A 24,852-nucleotide genomic window follows, 5' to 3' on the forward strand; every position below is an offset into this window, starting at 1 on the left:
CGGAAAAGTGTCTCAAAAAGTGGTTTTCTACGCGTTTCATGAGTTTTTATGATGATCTAAACTAATTTTGCGAAAAAAAGTTTTCGGGACCAATTCCTATACTTTCCCTTGACACGGTGTGTACGGAAAAGTAAAATGAAGTATGCATCGTGTTTGATTTCATTGTTCCTGTACATTAGCTATACTATAATTCGTTTTGCTCTTTTCATGATGATATCAATGATAAGATTATTTCTATTTCATTATTCGGCTTTTCACTATAAAAACGCACTGATTTCTGTCGAGTGTCAAGTTGAATGAGCCTCGAATTGCGCAATTAAAAGTGTAAAAATGAAATTCGTGATTTGCTTGATCGTTTCTTACCTATGCTTGACAAGTGCTGAGAACAAATTGCAAATTATTGAAACTGAGGTATGTGATTGAATTGTTTTTTTCGATTAACCAAGGAAGCTCTACGACAAAAAATACGTATTTTGTTTAAATTGACAATAAATTTGTAAATTTGCCGATCAAGCTAACAATTTATTACCGTTCACAGGCCCAGTTTGATGAACAACTAAAGAACGCTGGAAATGGTTTGGTTGTCGTGGAATTTTGCGTCAAATGGGCAACACCATGCATAGCAATGAAAACAATTTTAGAAAAACTAGCTGTTCTATATGAAAACGTTGCCATATTCAAAGTAATTATCAGAGACCTACTACCAAATGCAGACCGTCTTAAAAACTGTTTATTCGTTTATGTTCAATGTTTAGGTTGATATTGAGAAAATGAAGGATTTGGGTACAAGATTCAAGATTTCCGCAGTGCCAGCATATGTTTTCTTGAAAGATGGTCAATTTATTGAGTCTTTCCTCGGTGCCGAATCACGCCGCCTTGAACACACCATTATGAAACTAAATAATTAAGACTTTTGCTTTTTGTTAATATTCTTTACAACACAAATAATGATAAATATGTATTCATGAAAACAAATGCTGTGTTATTACCTCATTTGCTTTTTCAAGATGAACTAATCGAACAAAAAACTGGGTATATTGCTGCTTTGTATATCTTATAAAGTCATTCATTTTCAAATTTTCAAGCAAAAAATGTGTTTCAATATGAAAATGATATGATTCTGCGTCAGAATATATTTAGGATTTACGTCAAACATGATTAAATCTTCGAAACCAATGCCAATTACACGTCTTTGATAATAATGCAGCGATTGATTCAGTTGTTAGTCATATGATATTGTTGACTTTCGCTGAAAATCGAAATCGTATCAATTGTAAACAAAATTCGCATTCGCAAGATAACGCATGCAAATTGAACTGTCCTAAGAGCGTAACGCATTGTGTGGAGTGCAAATGTATTCTCATTTCACTGGGACATTTCAGTCGCCATGCAATAATAATGGTTGAATAATCGAAATACAATTAAATTTGAGTACGTGGTGAAAATGTGCTTGATTTTGTCGTGCTTCTGCGTTGGTCTCAACAGAGCCAGCTGGTGGAGGGAAATTAGATCAGTGGTGAGAAATACCATCAACGTTAATTCTGTTATAGCAATTGCCAGTGTTCAATTATTTCATTTACAATAAGTTTAAATATTTCAGCCTCAGTTCGACCACGAAATCCGAAATGCCGGCAACAAATTGGTCGTTATTGAATTTTATTACAGTTGGTGTGGGCATACTCAAAAAATTACGCCAGATTTGGAACAAATGTCGCACAAATATCCAAATGTTGTCATGCTAAGGGTATTTCATGGAATCACATAGAAATATTTTTATGTTGATTACGGTTCATTTCAGGTGAATATCATGAACTTCAGCGAGTTGGCCGAACGATATAAAATAATCTATTCACCAACGTTTGTCTATTTGAGACATGGACGCTTGTTGGAAATGTTTGCCGACGCTAAAGTTTTCCTGTTTGAAGAGGTCCTCATCCGTCGATCGAGGTACTTGTGAAGACTGTTTTAATTACTTAACTCATTGGAATCACATGTGCATTTGAATTGTAAAATGAATTGATGAATCACTGTCAAATATTGAAATACAAGAATTACAATGAATGAATAAAGCAAAACAGAACATTCGTACTATGTCCCACATTATTTTATTGAGTGCAAATATCAATCTTCGAATTCAGTTCATTGGTTGGAGTCGAATCGTTTCGGAAATGTAAACAAAGTCAAATGTTCAAGTAATTAAATTTCCCCGGATCATTGAACGTTGATTATTTCTACGCTTGTGGCAGGATCCGTGTTGACCTTATTATCAAAAACAAGACTTCATTTGCGAACTAAGTTGCCAATGGAGAAAGGTATTGGTTATTGAACAAATAAATACAACGATGAGGTATTTTGAGTTAAAAATAGCTGTTTCTTCATTGGAGAGTTGACCTCGAATCGAAATCCTCAATTGAAACGATTGAAAAACTATTCTCATAAGAAATGTTGATAACAAAAATTGGAAGAAAAAATTTCACTACTTCGAATAAGTTATGATTGTACTGAACAAGATTTCGAGTTTGATTTATGGTAACCTCAAATGATGAATTATGATTTCATTAATTTCTCTATAGTTTTTCTTCAATAAGAAGATGTAAACGTACGACTAGATGATAGCTCAAATTTGAGTGAGGTTAAAAATACCATCAATTGCCTTATGACCTCATGAATAAGTAGATTAAATGAAAAAAAAAACATGAACCATGAAATATGCGAATCATTTCTTAAAATTTCAGTCTATGTTTATTCCGATGAATCGTTCTCAATGTAAATCTCCAAACAAATCAAGAATAAAAATTCAAATTCAACAAAGAAGCAGTATTATTGGATATTACGATAACTGATATTATCATTTGAAATGTGAACACAGCACAATGCGTGCTGTCACTTTGACATGTCGTTGTGAGCTACAAGCATAGCAAAAACGAAGCGCGCGGAAAAAACACACACCAGCCAGCCGTCGACAGCGACGACGACAGTTTGACTGTGAATTCCAATACATAGGCACATCGACAAATGCACACGGGCACACGAGCACACATATTGGAATAGCGTCATACCGCTTGTCGCCATCGAAATGATTGTGTTAGGAAAAATCAGTCGGTGTTTGATCACGGTCGCATGAGAAGCATTTTTTTCTCCAAATCAAAGGAATACTCTATCCGTGTTATTTTCTTGTTTGAATTTTTGGAAATTCCCAATCAACCAAAACCTTATCACTCAAAATGGTTCATTTAGTTGAAAGTGTGGTACGTATGTGAAAAATAAAATGGTTTGCATTGACATTTTTCAAGTAAACTATGTAATTTATGCATAGTTTGATACGAGTCAGTTTAACCTTCAGTGAAATTAGACAGATAGTATTGTTTTTTTTTCATCATCATCGTCATTGTGAACAACAACATGTGTGTAGCGACGAAAATTAAATATGGCGCGATGACCACTTCGTTGAAAAAAAAGACACATTTCGATCAAGTGAAGTCATGCAATATTTCGCATACCTTTCTTTCGAATCGCAATTTTTAAAAATTGGAATCCTTCACGTATTTTCTTTATTTCGAGAATGTGCAAAAAAATAAATTATCTGGAATGAAATCTTGCTGTATCATGCATGACGTAATCGTAAATTGCTTGGAATTTTTATTTAAAGAAATATGTGAAGAGCGATCTAATGTTGTACCATGTTTTCATACATAAGGTGATGAAGAAAAAAAATAATTGCGTTTTTGCTGCTGCTGTCATTGTTGTTGTTGTATTGGTTATATTTCAAATTCGGACAAATATAGCGGCGTTGAAACAGCACGAATGTTTTATTTATTCTACGAATTAAAATCCAAATCAATAATTTATAGTTGTTGTTGTGTGGTTTTTTCTCTCGCTTCGTGAAAACTCGTTCCATCTTGATCATGTATTAATGCTTATAGGTGAAAAAATAGATACTAAACGCAGCAACAACAATAACAAATCCGTTAGCAGAATTAATCTCCGCGAATGACTCATTTTGGTTGTATTTCGCAATCAATATGTGCATTCGTTGGTGTATTGTGTCATTTGTTATTTATTTCTACTCTCGCTGATGATTCGAATAAGGAATCAGCGCGATTTTTTTTTATGAATGATTCATGCCATTTGACCGTCTTATGTGCGAATTGTTGTTTCAATACTTTTGTTTTTTTTTCTCTCCAAACTCTTTTCAGGCTGATTTCGATGAACAGATCAAGAATGCTGGTGACAAATTGGTCGTTGTTGACTTCTTTGCCACTTGGTGCGGCCCATGCAAAGTGATTGCCCCAGTTTTGGAGAAATTGGCCCAACAATATGCTTCAAATCTCGTCGTTGTTAAGGTAATTTGCAGTTATTAGACTCATTTTCTCATCTATTCCAATTCATTTATTGTTATTGTTGTTATGCTAAATTGTCGCTCATTTTTATTTCATTCACAGGTCGATGTTGACGAATGCGAGGATTTGGCCATGCGATTCGATATCTCCAGCATGCCAACATTCGTGTTCTTGAAGAAGGGCGAGAAAGTCGAAGTTTTCTCCGGAGCGAACCCAGACAAACTCGAGAAGACCATCGTTCAATACCTTAACTAAGCGCCCAAATGAATATTTTCCATTAACTCCCCCTATCTTATTCTTCTTCTTCTTTTTTTTAAATTGTTTTTAATACACAAAGTAGTTCTAATGGTTTGATTTTACATTTACTAGCAAGCACATTGTAATTTAATTCCAAACATCGAATTTTATTTTGCCATCGTTGTACTGAACTTCAAGCTAATGAACAATAATCTGTATGGTCACCACCCAGAACCATTATATAGTTTTTTTCCTTTCGAGTAAGCAAACCGCCTGGAGTTTCGTGTAAATGCTTTATGTAACAATAAAAAATGAGAGAGAAAAAAACAATTATTTGAAAATATACGATGAAAATATTCATATGGAACATGGTGTGTATTTCTTTGGTTTTATTTCAATTTCTGACAGATGAATGACTTTTAACCGCTATAAAACTGTCACTTCTCGATTAATGAGTCAATTTCTGGGGTGACGGAAAAATCAATAGTAGCAAAAGCGCAACGGCATTTTACGATAATTAGAATTTCAACGTTTGCTCAGTGTGTGTGTGTGTGTGTGTGCGTGTATTCGGTGTGGTGTGTGCAGGTGTGCACGCCACAAATTCAAATCAGTAGGTTGCAATTCATTTTAACTGCCACCAAGCCGCGATAAACAATTCATGGGCATGCGATTGCCTGTATTTGCTGTAAATGTTATACCATTATCTCTGTGTATCGATTGGTCGGCCGGGAAAAGATGTAACAGCCGCTAGAATTGCTTGCACGCGATCGCATCGTGAACCAAATGGTTGTTTTTCTGTAGTTGTCATTTTCTGAATAAAGTTGATATAATCACATCCAGCGTTCATTCTTATCACACAATACACAGAAATATTGTAAGCGACACCATCAATCCAAAACCGATAGCTTTTTTTTCGATGGGAACGCGTCGTTGCCCATTTCCTTTCATTGTTGTGGTCATCGCAACGAATCGTGTTATCAGCAATTGAGAAATGGCCGTCCAGCTAATTTTGTAGGAAACAAACCACCGAATAATGCTGACTAAATCATTATTTCTAATTAAAATGTTGTTTTTCAAAGCAAAGCAAAGCAAAGGGAGGGCACACCAAATGCCTGTGCAATCGATAACGAAGTTCGATTAAAATACATTTAGCAACAACGTTCAAATAAATGAAGTTTCACCTGTATGCCAACTCAAAAACAAATAGAAATGATTCATTTGAATGTTTGATAACATTATTTGTTTGATATGATTTTTTTTTGCTCGGTGCGACGCACCATGCGCCATCTATTGGAAGTGATTCAAGTGAAAAGTGGCATTTTGAATGAGTTCGATGATCTAAAACACTTCAACGACACACCCGTGTGAACAATTCACAATATGGATTTAGCATTCGGGTATTGAAATCAAAACCTTGACCATCAGACAAATAGTTCGTTCGATTTGTTTGTTGTTTGCACCAAATTTCATTGTTGAATGGCAAGTTTTGAATGCATAATTTCGAAGCAATAGCACAAAAACAGTGCAGAATCAAGAAGCAAAAGCCTTTAACAAAATCTGGGTCACTGAACGAAGTCAAACGTTTGCGATGGCTCATCAACGAGAAATTGATGTACGTGCTTCGATAACACGAGACTCGATTATAAATTTTCATGATATTGTCCGATTGATGTGCTTTTTTCAAGTAAACGTGCCCGAGCTCAAGATGTCATACATTATATAATGTTTGAATCGTACGTTTGTTGCGATTTGGCTGTGATTTGTATGCGCATCAGCCATTGTTTGAAATGACAATGATCGTTCCACTTCCACGGACCGAACCGAGCGATGAACGAAAAAACAAACAAAAGTGACACTGTTACAGTGTTATTGAAATGAAAATCAGACACCAGAATCGAATCGAAATTATTTTTAATAATTCAGTATTTGGTTAGAAGTTTGTGACAAAAGACTCGCTGAAGTATTAAATGAACATTGTGAATATTTTCGGCGCTGAAAATCATGATTCGATTTGTTCTGGTCTGTTGGTTGATTGCATTTTGTGTAAGTTGTTTTTTTGAGTTGTGAATGGAACGAAATTGTTGTTTTTACACACCATCATTCTCAAATGTGTTCAATCATTTAAAAAATCAATCATTTTGATTTAATTTGTAGTGGGTTCAAAGTGCCGATTCAACGGAATATTTAAAGAATTTGTTGACAACCACGCCATCGTCTAGCCATATCAGCGATTTTCGTAAACAAAAACGAACCGATTCACGGGCCGACAAACCCGATACATTTCCTGGCTTCGATTTGCATGAAGATTCAACAACCCCATCGCCACGTAAACGCCGTCGGCAGGCTTATTCGCAATTGATTCGATTATTTTTGCAAAATACCAGAGACCGTTTGGACACCATTCGCGATGTCATCAAGGATGAAAGTGAATTGCATTTTCGAGTGACACGGCCACCTGGCGAAGTGGTGACCGAGTCGAGCGATTCAATGGAACAAAATGCCGAAATTCGATTTTCCGACGATGACAATCGCCAATTCATCGACTTTGCATTTGCCGACGCAACGAACGCCGACGAATCGTCGAAAAATATTGACAAAATTGAAAATAAGGACAGAGACAATGCGGCGCATACATATTTAAATTCACTTTTCGCAGCATTTGGATACCATCGAATAACAACAACGCCAAATCCAATTGAAAGTGACGATGAAACAACATCAGGTAACATCATCGCACGATACTTAATAAATCCTCTGGTAAGCGCTTGGAATTCGACACGTGAACGATTCAATTGGAACGATGCAAGGCATGGTGACAATGACGACAACAGCAACGACGACGACAACGACGACGAAAGCAGTAGCGATGCAAGTGATGGCCAAACTATGTTATTCCGCGTTAATTTCTTTGACAATCTTGATAATATCACACCGAATATGCATACAAATTCCACAAGCGTTGCGAACAAAGACCCAAATGAAAACCGTGTCGATAATTTCAATTATTCACTGCCACTTATCCAACTTACGCCAAACAATGTCACAGACGATATGCTAACAAACGAGACAATGACAACATTGCAAGTAAATGCAAATACAGCGAACGTAAGCCAAACCATAGTGGATGTTGATTACATTGGCGAAGATCACATTGGCAGTGACAAGAAACCACGCAACACCGTCAACACAGTCAGTCGAACGGCACATAGTGTTGAAGATGCAGCCGATGCTTTTCGAAATGCATTTTTGAAATATTCAAATTATATGCAGCAGCAGCAGCAGCAGAACTCAACGGAACATGCAAAGTTTGACACTTCAACGAATGAAAATGCAAAATTCACACGCAACAAGGATTCGCATGCAATGAAGAATGACAAACTTATATTGGATGGTGACGGCAGCGGTGGTGGTGGTGGATTTTTCGCCGGCAATTTATTCGAGTCAAACTCAAGTCACATTCAAGTGGTGCCAAGTAAAACGCTTAAAACAAATGCATCATCAATAAGTGAAAATGTTACCACTGGAAATGATGTCGATGACATCGGCATTGAACCAGCTAAAAGCTTTTCAGAGAAGGCGGGCGTATTGATTTTGGAAATATTTGGCACAGTGATTGGTATGACATGGCGCGCAGTCAGTGGAATACCGAATTACTTGAATGCTCAGCATAATAACAATCAAAATGAGGATGCATAAATTGTCATACACGCGACATCCACCATACAAGCGTGTTTTGTACACGCAGCGCCCGTGTACTTCGTAGTGGAAAAAAAGTGAAGCTTGCTGGTCACCAATATTGATGTTCACGGACATCAAAATGTGGGTAACGGCCATTCTTCGAGAATTTCGTGCATTTGTGCAATGGGATTTTATTTAAAATAAAATCTCAACTGTGATTTTTAGGTATAAATTGAGAAAAGAAATGTTCGAAAATCAGCTTTGAATGTAGTGTGATTCGTTATAGGCGACAAACAATAGGATCCAGGATTAAATGCAACTGGTTGTTTCTTAATTTATTTAGACATTAATGTTTGTGCTATCGTTTGTGTTGTTTATCATCAAAGCACGCACAATTGCCATCTCAAGAAAAAAATAAAAAAATATTTTGTGATCAAAATAGAATTATTTAATCAATACAAAACATCGTATTCAGTTGGACTTTCGATAAAAAAAAAGATGCGTTCCAAATCATCGATGAATCGCTAGTGATCCAGGATCGAACAACCATCAACGAAAAAATCATCTTGCTTTGTGAAAAAAAGTTGTGTTTTCTCGATGTGTTTATGAATTCATATGTGAAATTTGCTAGAAATTGAAGAACTTTATATTTTCAGTGCGTAAAGTGGGCGAAATAACGCTTAAACGATTTGATGTTCGTGAACATCAATATTGATGACAAGCAAGCTTCACTTTTTCTCCACTACGAAGTACACGGGCGCTGCGTGCAAGTTTCTGGATGTCACGTGTATGTAAATTGTTGAACGAATGAAAAAGTCATCGATTTCAACCAATGGAATACTTGAAAATGGTTTGTGTATGATACCAATTAAATGTATTCCACTGACGAAAGCCGAGTTCATAATGGAATTTTGATTGTCTAATCGTGTAAATAATGATACCAAAATTAGCATGACACAGGCATAAATATTGACACAGTCATTAAACTCATAAATTATTGATAAGCGGATATAGTTTTTAAGGCTGAAAATAAAAGCAAAGACATTATTCTTTTGTTTTCCTAAATCTAATTTTATTAATTATTTAAATTCGTTGTTGAATTACCAGAGCTGTTTACCTATCTCACAACACACGAAACGGACACACGAGCATTGGATTGATTCAAATTCTTTGAGAACTATGGATTGTTCAAATTGAAATTGGGGGAGAAGGGTATTTAGTTACAAAATTTCCTTAAATCTATAAAATCGATTTACTCTCTTCTCTTTTGTTTTACTCTATTTGACTGTTAATCGATAAAACTATGGCTCGAATTTCAGTGGAGGTAAAATGTGTAGTGCCATCGCGGTCACACTGTTTGGATTGGAAAGATCTGAAAACGGAAGCATAATAATCGGTTTTAAATAAAATCGTGTTAAAAATTCAGTTGAAATATTACGGTCTTACCGTCCAAAATTTCATTTAATTTTGTATTGAAATCTGGCGCTATGACTTGGTTTTGGTCTCGCATCGCACTCATAATTGTGTACAATTGCCGTTCCGAAGAATATTTTGATGTTTCATGCAGCTTTTGCAACATGGTTTCACTGTAGCCCTGTGTGTGTTTTTCCCCAACGAAAGAAATTAACAAGTTAAGTATATCAAAATAATCAAAGCAAAGTCAATCGAGTGTGAAACATACCGCAAATTCTTGTAAATTCAATCGTTTGGCCTCACGCTTGCACAAATCGTAGAAGATCAAAAACAGAACATAGGGCCGGGTCGGTGGCACTCGCTTTTTACCCGTAATCGGTGAGAAGACACGAACACGTGCAAAGAAATCATCATAAACACGCCGAAATTCGTTGACAACCTCTTGATCGTTTCCTTTTGGCCGTTCGTACGCTTCATTTTCGATGTCTTGCAATAATTCAGCTGGATATTGATGCAAATACTCATATTCCGGTTTTCGTACGAATGATTTTGAAATTGGCTGCACGAAGTGTGAGAAGAACGGGAAATTCGATATGCTCAAAAATGACAAATCGCCAGTTTGCGGCTGAAGTGGTTTCCACGAAGCCGGTTTTTTATTTCCGTTGCTAATTGGACGATTACTGACTGGATGTGCGAATTCATTCACTCGATCGGGTGCAAAGTAGCCTGGCTTGTGGAATGATGTCGTTTCTGCATGCCACCAAGATGGTGTTGTTGTTGATGGGCGAGGAGTTGTCGTTGTCACCGTTGATGAATCATCAAATGGAATTGGTGATTGCCTGGAATAAAACCGAATTTTTTTACGTGTAACATAATGAACGAGAAGTATTGCAACCAACACATTGAATTGTATTTTTTTCAACTTCGGAAGAATATTTTTCCTAGGGGGAAAGAACTGAGTAAATGAAAATATAAATATTGTAAATAATCGCATATTCTACACACAAAACAAACTTTTCCAAATTTAAGATTTTTTTTCTTGGATGTAGAATAAGAAAAAAATAGTCTTAATTCTGAAGTCTACCATATAAAATATAAGAAATTAAGGAAAGTTTTTTCCAAATTTAAGAAAAAAAAATTCTTAAATTTGGAATAAGAAATTTTTTTTCTTAAATTTGGAAAAAACTTCTCTTAATTTCTTATATTTTATATGGTAGACTTCAGAATTAAGACTATTTTGTTCTTATTCCGTATCCAAGAAAAAAAATTTCTTAAATTTGGAAAAGTTTGTTTTGTGTGTACCGAGTTTGGATCAATGCGTGTCAATGCGTGTCAATGCGCTGAATAACTAGCTGCGAATGCATGCAAATATGGTCAATAAAATGTGCGTATTTGCAACTGTCATTCGTGCTCGCCACGAACGAGACGAAGCAACAGAAGAAAACAACAACATTAACACTACGGAACGCAGTGCAAATGCCTGTGAATATTTGTCAATACGTGTCAATAAAGTAAATATACCAATAGTTCTTTCCCCCTAGTATTTTTCAAAATGCGACAAAATGACTTATTTGAATCAATGCTGATTTTTTAAAATAAAATTTTTCAAAATGAAGCATACCATGGTTTTCTAGTGGTGGTCGATTGCCAAGATGAGAAGGTCCATAAGTACGAAGATTTTTTGGTTGTTGTTGTTGTACTTTGTGCATTCCACCACGATGTAGTCGTGGGTTTTTGAGTTGTAGTTGAAAACCAGGATGAAGTTGGCGGTGATTGTGTAAAACTCCAAGAATATGCTGGTTTTTGGGTTGTTGGATGGTTCCACCATGAAGTAGTGGTTGGCTTTTGAGTCGTTGTAGTGGTTTGAGTGTTCCACCAAGAGGTCGTTGTCGGCTTCTGAGTTGTTGTTGTAGGAAAAGTCCACAAGTACGATGGTTTTTGTGTAGTTGGGCTTGGAGGATTCCACCATGAGCTAGTGGTTGGCTTTTGAGTCGTTGTACTGGTTTGAGCGTCCCACCAAGAGGTCGTTGTCGGTTTCTGAGTAGTTGTAGTAATTGGATAAATCCATGAATACGATGGTTTTTGGGTTATTGAGCTTTGAGGACGATTCCACCACGAAGTGGTCGTTGGCTTTTGAGTAGTTGTGGACCACCATGAAGTGGTGGTTGGTTTCGTTGTCATTGTCGTTGTGCTGGGTGGGCTCCACCACGTTGTATTGGGTGGGGTCCACCATGTAACCGGTTGTTGGACTGGCGGATGCGGTGAGCTTGAAGTTGGCAAGTTCGGGAATGTTGGCGGTGTTGTTGACGGTCCCGAGAATGGTGGTTCAATTGTTGTCGAAAATACCGGTTCATACTGCAGAAGTTCAATGTGATAAGCGATGGTCTGCATGACAGCCGGCAGATAGCTTTCAGTCAAACGCGTCAACTGTCTTGTCGCGACGCTCGTTTGATTCGTTGCCAATTGCAGCGTTGCATCGCTAGCGGCTGCATTTTGCCTTAGATTCCTCTGTGGCGAAGATGATATCTGTATAATTAAAGAGCAAAGAGGGCATTTCATTACAATGGTACGTGAACAGCTTGGATACAGATTAAAAACAAATGATCACAAGTTATCTCTCCACTGTGTATAACATAACTGCGAATCGAGAAAAATGCGAGTGGCTCGAAGCAGCATAAATGCTATGCATCATGGCGCCACTATTCAAATGAACAAATATTTTCACTGCCAAAAGATAAATACCAGCATTTCTATGCAAATCGTTAGCTTAATGTATTATACCGATTAATTAAATTGTCGCTATTGCCTGCTACCGAACGTGCCCGGTTTTAAGTGCAAAATACACCAGACCAAGTAAGCAAATGAAAGAAAGAACGAGCCAGAGTAGTGCACATATCGGGTTTTATCGAAATGCAAACACAAACTACACAAAATAATAACAATCGTATAATAGATTATTTGCTTAATGGATATCATTTGCTTAATGACACTATCAATATAAATTACTCTACCAAACCAAACACGAGAGCTGGTCTCTTTGGATTCTGTCTGCTCAAAATGAACTGTGTTATGAGCAGTGTGATTGTGTGCAAAATGCAGAAAGTAAATGAAACGAAAACGAAGTGAAAGAGAGCCAAAGAGAAAGAAAAGCAACGGTGCTGATAATGATGCAGAGCAGCATTTCCAAGTGCATGGGAATATTTGAAATCGTGCTTGCACACTTGCTTGTGTGAATTGGGGGATAAAAAGCCATTCGATTAAATTCTTCGGATAACATTTACAGTTTAAGCCAAATATCCATATTTGATAGTTCTCTCTCTTTTTCACGTTCTCTCTATCTTTCTATCTTTCTCTCCCTCTTCCTTTCTTTCTTTCCGTCTCTTTCCATCACTATTGTATCGGCATCTAGCTAGAATGTTCAATTCATATCCAATGGATGGATTACTTCGTATCGATTTCCATGAATTTTAAATTGCCAAAATCCAACTGACTTCTGTTCTTGGCAAATGATGCCAAAAATTCGTTAATTCCAATAGAAAAACTAATGATCGCGATTCATTTACCCATTTTCACATAAATTATATGTTTTCATGGAAATCGTTATTCATTAAAAGTCAAAGATTGAAGCGATACTTGATTTATACAAACAATCGTTAAATGTTCAAGCTTCATGAAATGAATTCGATTCGAATTACGAATGGAAAGTGTTGCATGCAGATTGAATATTGATTTATTGAATCAGATTTAATGATAGTCAGCACTATGCACTGAACAAATTTGCATTAATGAAGAGTCGTGTTTTTCCTGCTCGTAAAAAAATGGACCAATCATGTTTTGATCAGGTTTGTGGCTTGTCCTCGTTCGAATCGATTATGTTCAATTACTAAACGCATCTGTTTGATCGAGATAACAATTATTTTCATCACATTCAATCATACTCTTACCAATAACACATGAATGGTAAGTGAAACTGCCATATGTAAAATACTAAAAGCAGCAAAAAAAACCTTTTTATTAAATTGTCGTCGTTTTTTAATATCAATTTTATCTGCATCACTTGCTTTATCAGTCAACAAATGTGAGATTGGAATTTCTTTTGAAATGGTTTTCTTTCCTTCGGCTTCGACCACATCAGTGACACTGGGATAGAAGGTAAAAAAGTAAGCGTTTGACAGGCGAAAGCAAAATGAAAATGGTTAGAATGAAACTCTGAGAAAATCGCCAAGTGTTCACACAAGCACAGAAAAAAAACGTTTCTTTTTGTCGTACGATAAAGCTCGTTGACGTTGATATGTGGAAACCTGATTTCAAACACATCAAAGGAGATTTTAAACGAAGGAAGAGCGATGAGCAAAAAAGAAAAAAAAGAAAAAAAACGGCGAGCACAAAATGCACGGCGCGATAAAGTGAATGCGGAAAGTTGTCGAAACGACCGATAACTTAAATTGACGACTGAGAGTGCACGTGTGTAGAGTTCGAGTAAAAGTCTGAAATAATCATTTCGATATGATGTTGACGTATCGCTCTCTTTTTCCCTCGATCTCTGCTTTGCGCTCTGTATCTCTGGGCAAAGGAACAATATCCGCACGAAATTGAAGTAAAAGCTGCTCTTTCAGAAACAAAGAAAAAGAGGAGAAGAAATTGAAAGAGAGAAAACATATCGTTTGCAATGTTTGATAGAATGATAGAGACAGCATCCTGAGCAGAGAAGGTTCGCACGCAGTTTGCGAACGAAGATAATAAGGCAAAAATGTGTTGCCACTTTTTTTAGTTGGCACTTGTGCCTGAGATTGTGTTTAAAATATCTAGACCAGCAGAAAAACTGATGAGGAAATGGAAAAAATGAAGAGAAAATGATGAGAAAATGAATAAAACATGAAGAACAAACAAATGAACACGATGATGAAAACCTACGGCGAAAGTCGATCAACGTTAAGATTTTTTCCCGCCCACGGATTGGTGAATCTGTTTGTTGTGTGCATTTGTATATTCGTTTCCAATGCAAACGCCAAAGGCACAAAACATAAACTCAATCAACTTTTTCGTACTATTCGATATCTGGGGCCAGATGAATTTTTTCACAACATTTCTCAGTGCAGATGGTTTTTGAAGCAAAAATCCCCTTTTTCTCATTTGATAATATTGATGTTTTATAAAACTTTCTATCAGTTTTACTTTTGACGAAGTAAAATCGACGAGAAATGAACAAAATAATGAGAACGTGTTCGATTTATCGAAAACATTCTGTTCGAACATTGATTGAATGCTCTGTTTTTTGTTGCTGTTGTTCGAATGCAATCAGTTTGTTTCACCAATGCGTGAAGAAAATTGATTGGACAATGTAAATATTTGTGTGAAACGCAACAAAACGAAAAAAAGGAAATATTTTTTGAGTGTCGATGCGAATGAAGTAAAATTAATTTAGTGAAAAATTGCCCGTGTGCACTTCGACGATGAATTGCGTATGCATACGTTCTCCCAATGCCTGTACTGTGTTTAGTGGTAACTGCCACAGCAGCAGCAACGGCAACAAACATATATTTATTAACGAAACATGACAGGCAGTTGTCACCTGCGATTGATTGATGGATTGAACTGCATGTGCTTTATTTTTATTACGAGCCGCATGGGCATGCTATGCCATACGATCGAAAATCAGTGGAACGCACGTGGAAAGTTTCATCGTTCAGTAACCAATTTATTTATTATTTTCCAGAATGAAAAAAAAAGTAAACTCAAGTGTCTGTCGGTCGCTCAACACAAGATAAACTGTGTGCGTGAGCGCGCACTGAGAGCTGACAGAATTCAAAAATTAAAACGCCATACATATTATATGCATACAATACAATGTGCAAAATTCCATGTAAATATTATTCGAAATAATGAAAAAAATGTTTCTCGTTTTCCATCTCTCGCAAAGTTGTACCAGTTTTCCCATTCATTCATCTCGGATTTCATTTTATTTTTCAATTTTCGCCTGCGATTGAAATACCTTTCGATGAACATTGTTCACACACACATATATTGTAACTATATTGTAACAGCCACTGACCATAACTTCAATTTAAATTGCGATGCAGCGAGAGCGAAAAAAAACAACGACGCACAACGAAATTGTCATAATTATTTACACGGTGATCAGTATGCTGTGTTCGAATTCTATGAATTTGTGACTACAATTTGGTGCGTACTGTGGGATTTCCCAACTCACATTCATTACTGTGAAATTATTATTAAACCGTTTTGATTTGAGCCCACCAAATTGAGAATCGATGAAAAACCGCTCACGTGATTGACGAGCTCTTGAATGCGCGCACACTCGAGTTAATCACTTTTCGCACATTTTACAAAAAGCCGTGGAAGCAATGAGAAACAAGACCGCAGAGCTTCGCTTCGCTCCGCTTTGCGTTCTTGAGTTTTTAGTTACTTAATCTATTTTGTTGTTTCACAACAAACTATTTTTTGGCGTACTACATGAAATGTATTTCATCAAAGTAACTTTGAAGAAATATATTCATTTGCAAAATGAATAACAAGATCTTGGTTTAATTTCTTTTTAGAAATATACTGCCTTTGGTTTAAATTAAATAAATAATATGAGCATAGAATCCAAAATCACTTTAATTCTGTTCAGAAAATATAATACGAAAAATTAATGTAATTTTTAAACAACATTTGATAATAAAAATTTGATTGGAGCTTTGAGATATTATGCACCTATTTGTCGTTACTGCCACTGTTTTAAATTAAATAAAAAAATATGAGCATAAAATTCAAATTCACCATAATTTGTTTCAACACTCAAAAAGTATCTAGGAAAAAAAAGAACAGATTAGTAGCTCTACATTTCATGTAGTGCTAAAGAGAGGCAGACATTTACTGATGAAAAGTCATTGGTCGATTGGGTCGTTTATTTGGAAATAAAGTGCCCAATTACTGTGTGTGGCGAGTGGCTTTTATGCGAATTGAATGTCTACAAAATGCATAGCACAAGTGATTCATATACATATGAGTGTGGCAGGCGCGTTCATTCGTATTACACTCGATGTAACGTTCAATGTACAAAGAATGGAATTGAAGTGCATATGGTGCAATTTTAAGAACGTTTTGCGGTCCGGCATTTGATCACATTCGCAAAAAAACGGGAATGGATACGGCCACTCATTACACAATAAGTTCATTTTATTTTTTTCCACAGTTCAGCGTGTGTATGTTAGACTATTTCGACACTTTTGCTCGTTACTGACATTTAAAGGCTATTTATACCTCAAGTGTACCATTTGCTAGCAAGACTTTTTTCTTCGTCTTGCTATAAATTCGTCCAAAGACGGTAAATTGGATTGAACTCGAAATAAGATGACAAGATTTGATTGAATAATGAACGGAAGGAGAGCGGAGCAGAGCGGACGAAAGAGAGAGAGAGGGAGAGGGATCTCACATTGCATCCATTAAAATCAATCAGATTTTGTTCGTAAATTGGCTTTGCTGTCACATTCAAATCTCTGACACTTGCTCACATTCGCCGCCTGGATCAGTGGTCTCACACCTACAACGGTCAAGTCTGCTGCTTCGCATAACTTGTATCACGAGCGCTTGTCATCATGTGCCGTTTATTAAGGAAGACATTCAGGAAACACGGTAAAATTGATTATCGCTAGGGCGACGCATGAAAAATGAACATGAATCGCTGGAAATGGAAACTTGTACATAAACTTCACACTTCACTTTTTTTCGGTTGGTTTCGCAAAAGCATCGAAAATCAAGTGACGAAATGAATCGCGACGACAACGAAGACACACACGTTGTGTTTACTGGGCTGCGACCACTGTCGGCGACTACGTCGCTTTAAAAAATTTAATTCAACTAGTTGGCCGCTTCTCCATACACACAGACACACTAAAATCAATCATTGGCCGGCTAAGGCAAACAACAAGTGAGAACAGTGCGACCACTGCATCGGCACAGTGAGAACAGCCGTTTTGCGTAGTAAATTATCTTCAATTTAATGATTAGATTGATGACAAGCTGTTAAAGTCGATTATCTTGTTTCTTGTTTGGATATTCGGTTCGAACTGCAGTATGCGTACAGATTTCTTTCACTTTGCATGGGATAATAGCGGATAATACAATTTTTTTTCGTTTGTTTGTTCGTTCGTACGTGAGCATTTTCGATGTGTGGCTCTATTTTGATCGCTCAGTTAAATATCAGTCGCTCTTGCTCTGTTTTTCGGTTGATTACGCTTTACCGCACTTTTTTCTTGCCTTCGCTCTGCTCTGCTGTCGATTTCGTTGTACGATTCTTGTTTTATTTTTTTTACCTTTTTTTGCCATATATTTTTCGCATCGATCAGTTGATCTCTTGTCTGTTTCGAGTGTTTCAGTCGTATTTTAACTGCGGCGATCGTTCCCAGTGCGCGAATCTAGTTCACACGCGTTAAATAAGTTAAACCGATAGAACACGGTGTATTATTTCTCTCTCTGGGTTTGAAAGTGACATTTAACATTTCGCCAATTTTATTGGTTCTTCAAGTTTTATTGGTTCTTCAAAGCGAGTGCTTTATGTAATAATTTGTGTCTTTTGTACGATACGATTGTGTCATTCGGTATTAGTGGGTTTTAATTGAGAAATTAAAGTGATACTTGAAAATGATGTGTGTGTAACAACTGATTGGATATAAATAATCTTCCAGAGAAAAAACAGCGGCTAATTTTAATTTGTTCTCATTTATTTAATTCGCTGCTTGGAATTCTTACTCTTCACCCGAACAACCAGGTGTAAGTAAAGTGTTTAATAAGATTCACTGCGAACTTTCGATAATTTTATTAATTTACTCAACGAATCAGATCATGAAAATTGATTGCACGCCACATTCCCACAAAAGATACTTTCGTGATTTCTGCATGTAATTTGATAAAAACTCGGTGTGATTTTATTCCGCTTCAAAAGAGCGTTTGTTGAAATATTCTCGTCATTAAAATTTACACGAAAAAGAAAACATCCAGCTGCGACCCAAACTTTTTCCATCAAAATCATACGCAAGCGATAAAAATGTTGTTCGTCAAGTTGCTGTTTCGTTGGCGCACAACACAAAAATGAATGCGAAACTCATTTTCATTCGGCAAAATGGGAGCAATTCCTAAAAAACCATGTATTGTTATTTCAGGTGTTTGCCATGTGTGCGTGTATGTACGATCCTTTGTGAACATGAAGAATGTTTTGAAGTTGAAATTGCTGTGGGGTTAATCATTTCTCTTTATGAATATTATCAAACCTGAAAAATCAAAATTGTTCAATGTTTTTGACACTGCAAATGTTTTTCTGCCTCAAAACTCATACATTATTCCTACTACGTATGCATGTGAAGTAGACGAAAACAGAGACCAGCATCATTTTAAGCAATGTATATAAACGACAAAGTGTGTAAATATCCGACCGGAAAAAGAGCAGTAATAACGAAAATCTCTTAAACTTTTCTCATATGTGGCAAAAATGGGTCGTTTTTTCCTCTTTGGTTGACGACGGTTTCGCAATGATGATGGAACGTCGGTTCGCCAAAAGAACGCAAGCTGAAACAAAATACACTCAGTTTGTCTACGATTTTGATGCATACATACAATATTGATGGCTTTTAGCGCTTTTCCGCATCGTTGTCTGTCGGATCGATGCGGATTTTGCCCTAACACGAAACTTTTCACAGAGAAAGAGACGAAGAACGAGAGAGAGAGAGTCAAAGAGAGTGAAATGAGGAGAAGTCGATGGATGACAGTGAAGTACAGGAATGGCCACAACCAATGAGGTTACCTAAATTGATCGTTGCCTTTTCTGCATGCTTATGAAGCAAGCCCGGTTCTAAATAGCTCTATTTTTCTATTCGGAAGCACATTTTATGGCAATCCGAAAAAATGTAATAGTGTTTGTAATTTCTTTGGCGGTTAGAATTATGCAAAAGCAAAAATGTGGAACACACAATTTGATCTCGTTTTAAGGATTCTTTTGAAGGAAATAAAACCAAAAAAACGCCATGAAAATATGCTGCGTACGCAATTTGATTGTGTTAGTTCAGCACTAATAAGTGAATTAACTGCAAGTGAAAAGCTTAACCCTCTAATACATTAATTTTTCCCAGGGCTGGGAGTACTGGTACTTGACATAAATCAGAGAACAATCAAATCCATCGTTTAAGAGTGTCTAAAATTTGCCTAATTTGGAGTTCGAATAATTTATTTTGTCAAATTTATGTTTTTGCACACTTTTTTGTTTATAACTTTACAATAACACTACATAGACAAATATTGCCAAAGACAAAAATGAAGAGAGAACAATGACGAATAAAAATTCTCTTCATAGCAATGTGATCTGATGTACGGTTTACGTTCTACAGGCGTTCAAATGTTGCCCGTCTAGAGGCGGTTGTATGCATTAGAGGGTTAAGCACGATGCGAACGGGAAATTTTTTGTCAAGAGAATTTTTTCATAACAAGAGGAGGCTACAAATAATTTTGTAATGTTTTACGAACATCTGCTTTTATAATATTTCGGTTAAGGTTTCATGTCGCGTATTTTGAATACAATTTTTGCTAATTTCCCATGTTCCCAAAAAGACAATGGGCCCAACAAGGAATACCACCAAAAATTTGTGTGTATGCTTTTGTCTTTGGATTTAGAGCATCTCCAGAGAATATGAAATGTTGTCGTCGTGATGCGAATTTCACCCACCAACAGCCAGCAATGCAATGTGCAAGGTAATCAAATGAAAGAGAAAGAAAAATCTACAGGCAAATAATTTCTTAAACAGCACATATACATTTAGCCGTTCGTTTCCGTTTTGTTGCTTGGCGTTTCTTTTTTTTTCTTGGTTGCCTAAATTTTTTAAGAGACATAATACAATTTGTATCACGAGACGTTATCTCAGCCGGCTCTTCATAATATTTCTTTGTCATGTTGTTGGAAGAGAACAAAACAGAAAAATGTACGAGAAAAGATCTGAAATGTGAGCGAGCGAGCGAGTGAATGAAACTGAACGTGGATTTTTCGACTCCTTTGTCGACCTGTTTGTCGCTGATATGTCTTCGGATAAATATATGCGCAATAAAAAAAATATACTCGCGCTCATTCTATCGCAGTCTACCGCAGTCTATTCACACCAGCCTCGCATTCGCTCTCCCTCGATGTCACACTTAATGATGGAGGCAAGTTGTGTGTGTGTGTGTATGTGTTGGTTTTGAAGCCGCTAGCATGGGTGCATATAATATTTTACATTATATTGTTTAATTTAATAAAGAATGTATTATGAAAAGCGAAATGAGAGTTTTTCCTCTTAAAAGAGGCGATACAGAATAATAAAACCGAAAACTTGATGTTGTTAAACCGAAAAAGAGCTGGTAATAAAACATGGCACGCCGATGATGTATACTCTCTTTCTCTTGCTCGCTCGCTCGCTCGTTGTCTTCACAATTCACGTTCACAGACAAAATGAATTTTCTCATTTAAATTTGACTTCTCTCTTCCTCTCGTCGCACAAAATTTGCTCAAGAAAATCCATCTCACATTCCATTTTATCACCTATTTTAAATATATGTCATTGTTCGTTGCCGCCAGCATACAAAAAAACGACAGAAAAGGGCCCAGGCCCATTGCTAAATAAATTCAAAATAAATAATTAATTTACATGTTCTAGCGCATGCTTGAAAACGACCCGAATTGGCTGTTCCGAACACACAAAAGAGTGTATTGAAACAATTGCGTCAAAGTAAGGAGTGTTTACCACGCGGTTATTTCAATGTCAATAGATAATTGTTCTCGTGAGCGCAAGATTTTTATGAGACAGCCATGAATTAAAGTGTTAAAATGCATTGTTTTTTTCTAATGAAAAGGCTAAATCTATGGCGCCTGAGCCACATGAAAAATGTCAATCTTTTTAATTGATTTCCAAGGCACCGTTGGAGAGAATTAAAAAAAAGAACGACGTCAATAGAACGAAACTGTTTCAAACAAAATCCTGCGAAATTAAATTTTGTGATTTACAGAGATAACGACACTTTGACATTGGAATGTTTCGTTAATTTTGTTCGTTATTTCTTAATTTTATCTTGATCGAGAAAGAGCACATTGCAAACGAGCCGCAGGCGCGTGCACACACACACACACACACACGGTTAATGGTGCATGGGAATCAATTCATTATCGTTTAAATAGATAAACCAATTTGTTGATTTTCAGTCATCGGGAGCTAGTTGACCTTCTTGATTATTGCCATTGAAACAACAAACTGGATTCGAATCACCAAGACATTTTTACCTGGGGTAGAATTTTAAAAAATTCATTTTTAACCACAAAAATTTGTTTCATCTTCGTCGACATTAGTTAAAGATCACCGTTCAAAGAGGCACAATGCAATGGACAGGTGTGGGAGAGAGAGAGAGAGAGAGAGAGAAAATTAAGAAATAAATGAAAATTTGAACATCTCTATAGGATCTGACATTTTAACAATTCCAAATAAATTATTAGATAAGATCATTGTGGGAATGGATTTTTGTCGGTTTGGCCGAAAAAAAAATTTGCGTATTATTTTTGAACCGTATGAGCCAATCGCTGAGAATTAACGGTATGTTATGGGTTCACGCAGAATGTTCACTTTTGAGGGTGAGGCCAACTCAAATCTTCCGTTATATGAATTCATTTGAAGTTTGGTGTTTCGGCTACTGATTTATGAGCATGCTTATGTACACTGTACACCACAAACAGATACACACACTTTGATGTCGAGACTGGAAGATAAGAGTCATGTTTTTGCTCTCAAACGAGTTTTTTTCTTCTGCGTTTTTTGTGTACATCTATTTGTGATTCAAATTCTCGATTTCTTTTTTTTGCAAGTCTTTGAACTCGCATTTCCCGTACACATCAAAGTGCACGATAGTCTTCTTCATCCACTTTGAAGTGAAATGTTACACATTCAACAGCAATAACAAAAAAGAATTATTCGCATTTTTCCACGTTTTTAAATGCACACGATAGAAACAAAGCTGAAACAAGTGTGTTTTGGTTGTTTTTCTTGCGTTGGTAAACTTACTCTTTCAAACGAACAAAATGCCAAAATTAATAAAAATCCACTTTTATGAGCACGTAACAACATGTTTGCCGTTATTTGTTGAATGCGACCTCGTTGCCTATGTGTTTCGTTTCGTTGATTTTTTTTCCGTTTTATTCTTCTGACGAGCGAGTGGTTTTTTTGTTTTGAAAATGCGAAAAATTCCAATAAAAAAAATTAACTACAAAGACAAAAATCAATCTCAAGCAATGGCACAAATTTTTCGATAATTATCACAGAGCACCGATTTCTTTTTTATTTGTTTGACGAAATCTCCTAAAAAAATCAAAATAAAATGTCCCGCCGCGTAAATGACAAAAAAATAATTGGAACAAAGAGAGCCGCGACTCGATGCTATGGTTCGTTCGTTTGATTCCTTCTATTTAGCACGTCTTCACTTATTAAGTAGTTCGATCCAACTACTTATTCAAAGCCAAATATTGGCTTGGCATCGAATTCTTGGCGTTGTCATTGGCATTTTTTCTTCTCTTCTATATTCAGACATAAGAATCAAGTCTGTGGCACGCTTTGTTGTGGTGTTTGAGTGATCACTGTTTGTGTGTCGCGCATATTCTTTTCTGCTGTGTTTTTATTTTTCTTTCCATTTCATTCTATGCCATACACGAAGAAGAACTTGCACGACGCGACACTTTTATCGTGTGTTCTTTTTGCTGTATTTTGTTTTCTTTCATGATTGACGTGTTTTTTTTTCTCTTTTGTTTCGATGTACAATTCAATATATATGTATATACAGGTATTCCAGATTGAGAGCTCAACGGCAACGAAGAAAGATAAATAGAAAGAAAGATGAGAAAAAAAATCAAACGCGTCGCAAACCTGATGATGATCACTCATACCAATCGGCCGGTATTGAACGGAATAATCTAGTGCAGAAGCAACAGCAAATTATATTTCTGTCTTCTTTTGCCCTGCCGTGTACGAGCTTGGTCTCTTACTTCGCACTCCGGTTACTGGTTTCGTTTCAATTTCTCATTTGAATAAATTAGCCATTTAATGACATTTTATTTGATCGTGATTCGCGTTCGTCGGTTCTTCTTTCATTTCAACGGATGGAATCCACATCGATTATTCACCTCTTTAGAAAATTGATATCAAGTGCAGTTTGGAGATTAGCACAAAACAAATAAAATCAAACGGCACAACAAAAACACACACCGGACCAAAACAACTATTTACATAAAAATAACGTTAATTTTAGACACAATCACAGCTCGATACGATCGGAATGAGAACACACAACTGCGCACTTATGCCGATGAAATCACCGTTTATTAAAATCAGAAGATCTCGTTGCTTTTCATCATTTCTTCAAGTTTTTTTCTTCTTTGCTCAAATGATGCCAATTTCAATAGGCATTGAGGGAAATTGAGTCGAAAAATGCACTTGATGAACGTATTTTGAGATTGATTAATTTTATTGCATTTTTAATCGCATGTAATGAAAGGTTATAATTGCGGTAGCTGCCTCATTACCGTCGTCGCCATTCACAGATTCAATTATTACTGGCAATCAACGAAATGTTCAGACAATTAGAAATCGTACGCCGCTAGTATTTGATAGTGTGTTGTCGTCATTGCCGTAATTATACTTCTGATCCGAACTAATTCGATTCTGTCTCACCAGCCGCCAGAAAATTACATTACAATAATGCGGCTTATGCGGGTCCGCATGGATGTATTGAACGTATAATTATATTCTTATCGTGGAATTAAAATCTTACATTTGAAAATCACAAGTGATTTACAGCAAGACATAGTCTAATTGAATTTTCTTGAGGGTACGGTTGTGTTCCGTTGGCGGGATTTCTCTCAATTAGCAATGTTTTCATTTGAGACAACGGTTTTCATTGAGATTTCCTTTTCGATTTTCTCTCTAAAGCCTGAATTCCGGAGTATTGTTGAAAGTCATCGGAAAAATCGGGACGAGAATGCTGCAAATGTCTGTTTCATAGCTTGGAATTCCAGACAAAAACCCATTAAGAAGCAGTCAAAATTGAATATGATTGAATGTTGCGCACTGAATGAAAGTGGCTATTTACCATTAGGAATGTTGTTTTTATCTCCTTAAGGAAGTGT

General features: G+C 36.4%; 5 protein-coding genes across 5 annotated transcripts in view; 4 read left to right on the forward strand and 1 right to left on the reverse strand.

The window, feature by feature from the left end:
* Window positions 1–268: 268 nt before the first annotated feature.
* Window positions 269–975, forward strand: LOC129564679 (thioredoxin-like). Its single transcript, XM_055438845.1, has 3 exons — window positions 269–411; window positions 539–682; window positions 756–975. Exons 1-3 carry the CDS (start codon window positions 331–333, stop codon window positions 906–908), a joined length of 378 nt encoding a protein of 125 aa, XP_055294820.1. The 5' UTR covers window positions 269–330; the 3' UTR covers window positions 909–975.
* A 2,113-nt stretch (window positions 976–3,088) lies between these two features.
* Window positions 3,089–4,944, forward strand: LOC129564681 (thioredoxin-2-like). Its single transcript, XM_055438847.1, has 3 exons — window positions 3,089–3,248; window positions 4,197–4,343; window positions 4,443–4,944. The coding sequence occupies exons 1-3, from the start codon at window positions 3,225–3,227 to the stop codon at window positions 4,593–4,595; spliced, it is 324 nt and encodes a 107-aa protein (XP_055294822.1). The 5' UTR covers window positions 3,089–3,224; the 3' UTR covers window positions 4,596–4,944.
* A 1,569-nt stretch (window positions 4,945–6,513) lies between these two features.
* LOC129564668 (putative uncharacterized protein DDB_G0287265) lies at window positions 6,514–9,281 on the forward strand. The gene is made up of 2 exons (XM_055438831.1): window positions 6,514–6,620; window positions 6,732–9,281. Exons 1-2 carry the CDS (start codon window positions 6,579–6,581, stop codon window positions 8,271–8,273), a joined length of 1,584 nt encoding a protein of 527 aa, XP_055294806.1. The 5' UTR covers window positions 6,514–6,578; the 3' UTR covers window positions 8,274–9,281.
* A 24-nt stretch (window positions 9,282–9,305) lies between these two features.
* On the reverse strand, window positions 9,306–23,179 carry LOC129564666 (mucin-2-like). Its single transcript, XM_055438825.1, has 5 exons — window positions 22,739–23,179; window positions 11,290–12,194; window positions 9,937–10,507; window positions 9,702–9,849; window positions 9,306–9,627 (listed from the first exon to the last, which is right to left on the reverse strand). Exons 1-5 carry the CDS (start codon window positions 22,799–22,801, stop codon window positions 9,557–9,559), a joined length of 1,758 nt encoding a protein of 585 aa, XP_055294800.1. The 5' UTR covers window positions 22,802–23,179; the 3' UTR covers window positions 9,306–9,556.
* Window positions 18,060–24,852, forward strand: part of LOC129564665 (FMRFamide peptide receptor frpr-18-like) — a 212,301-nt gene continuing 205,508 nt past the window's right edge. Inside the window, exon 1 of the mRNA XM_055438822.1 lies at window positions 18,060–18,441. The gene's annotated coding sequence lies outside the window, so the exon portion shown is untranslated. The remainder of the gene's footprint in view (window positions 18,442–24,852) is intronic.

This window comes from Sitodiplosis mosellana, unplaced genomic scaffold, assembly GCF_009176505.1.
Source record: "Sitodiplosis mosellana isolate CC-2019 unplaced genomic scaffold, AAFC_SMos_1.0 Smas_scaffold_1, whole genome shotgun sequence".
NCBI classification, from domain to species: Eukaryota; Metazoa; Arthropoda; class Insecta; order Diptera; family Cecidomyiidae; genus Sitodiplosis; species Sitodiplosis mosellana.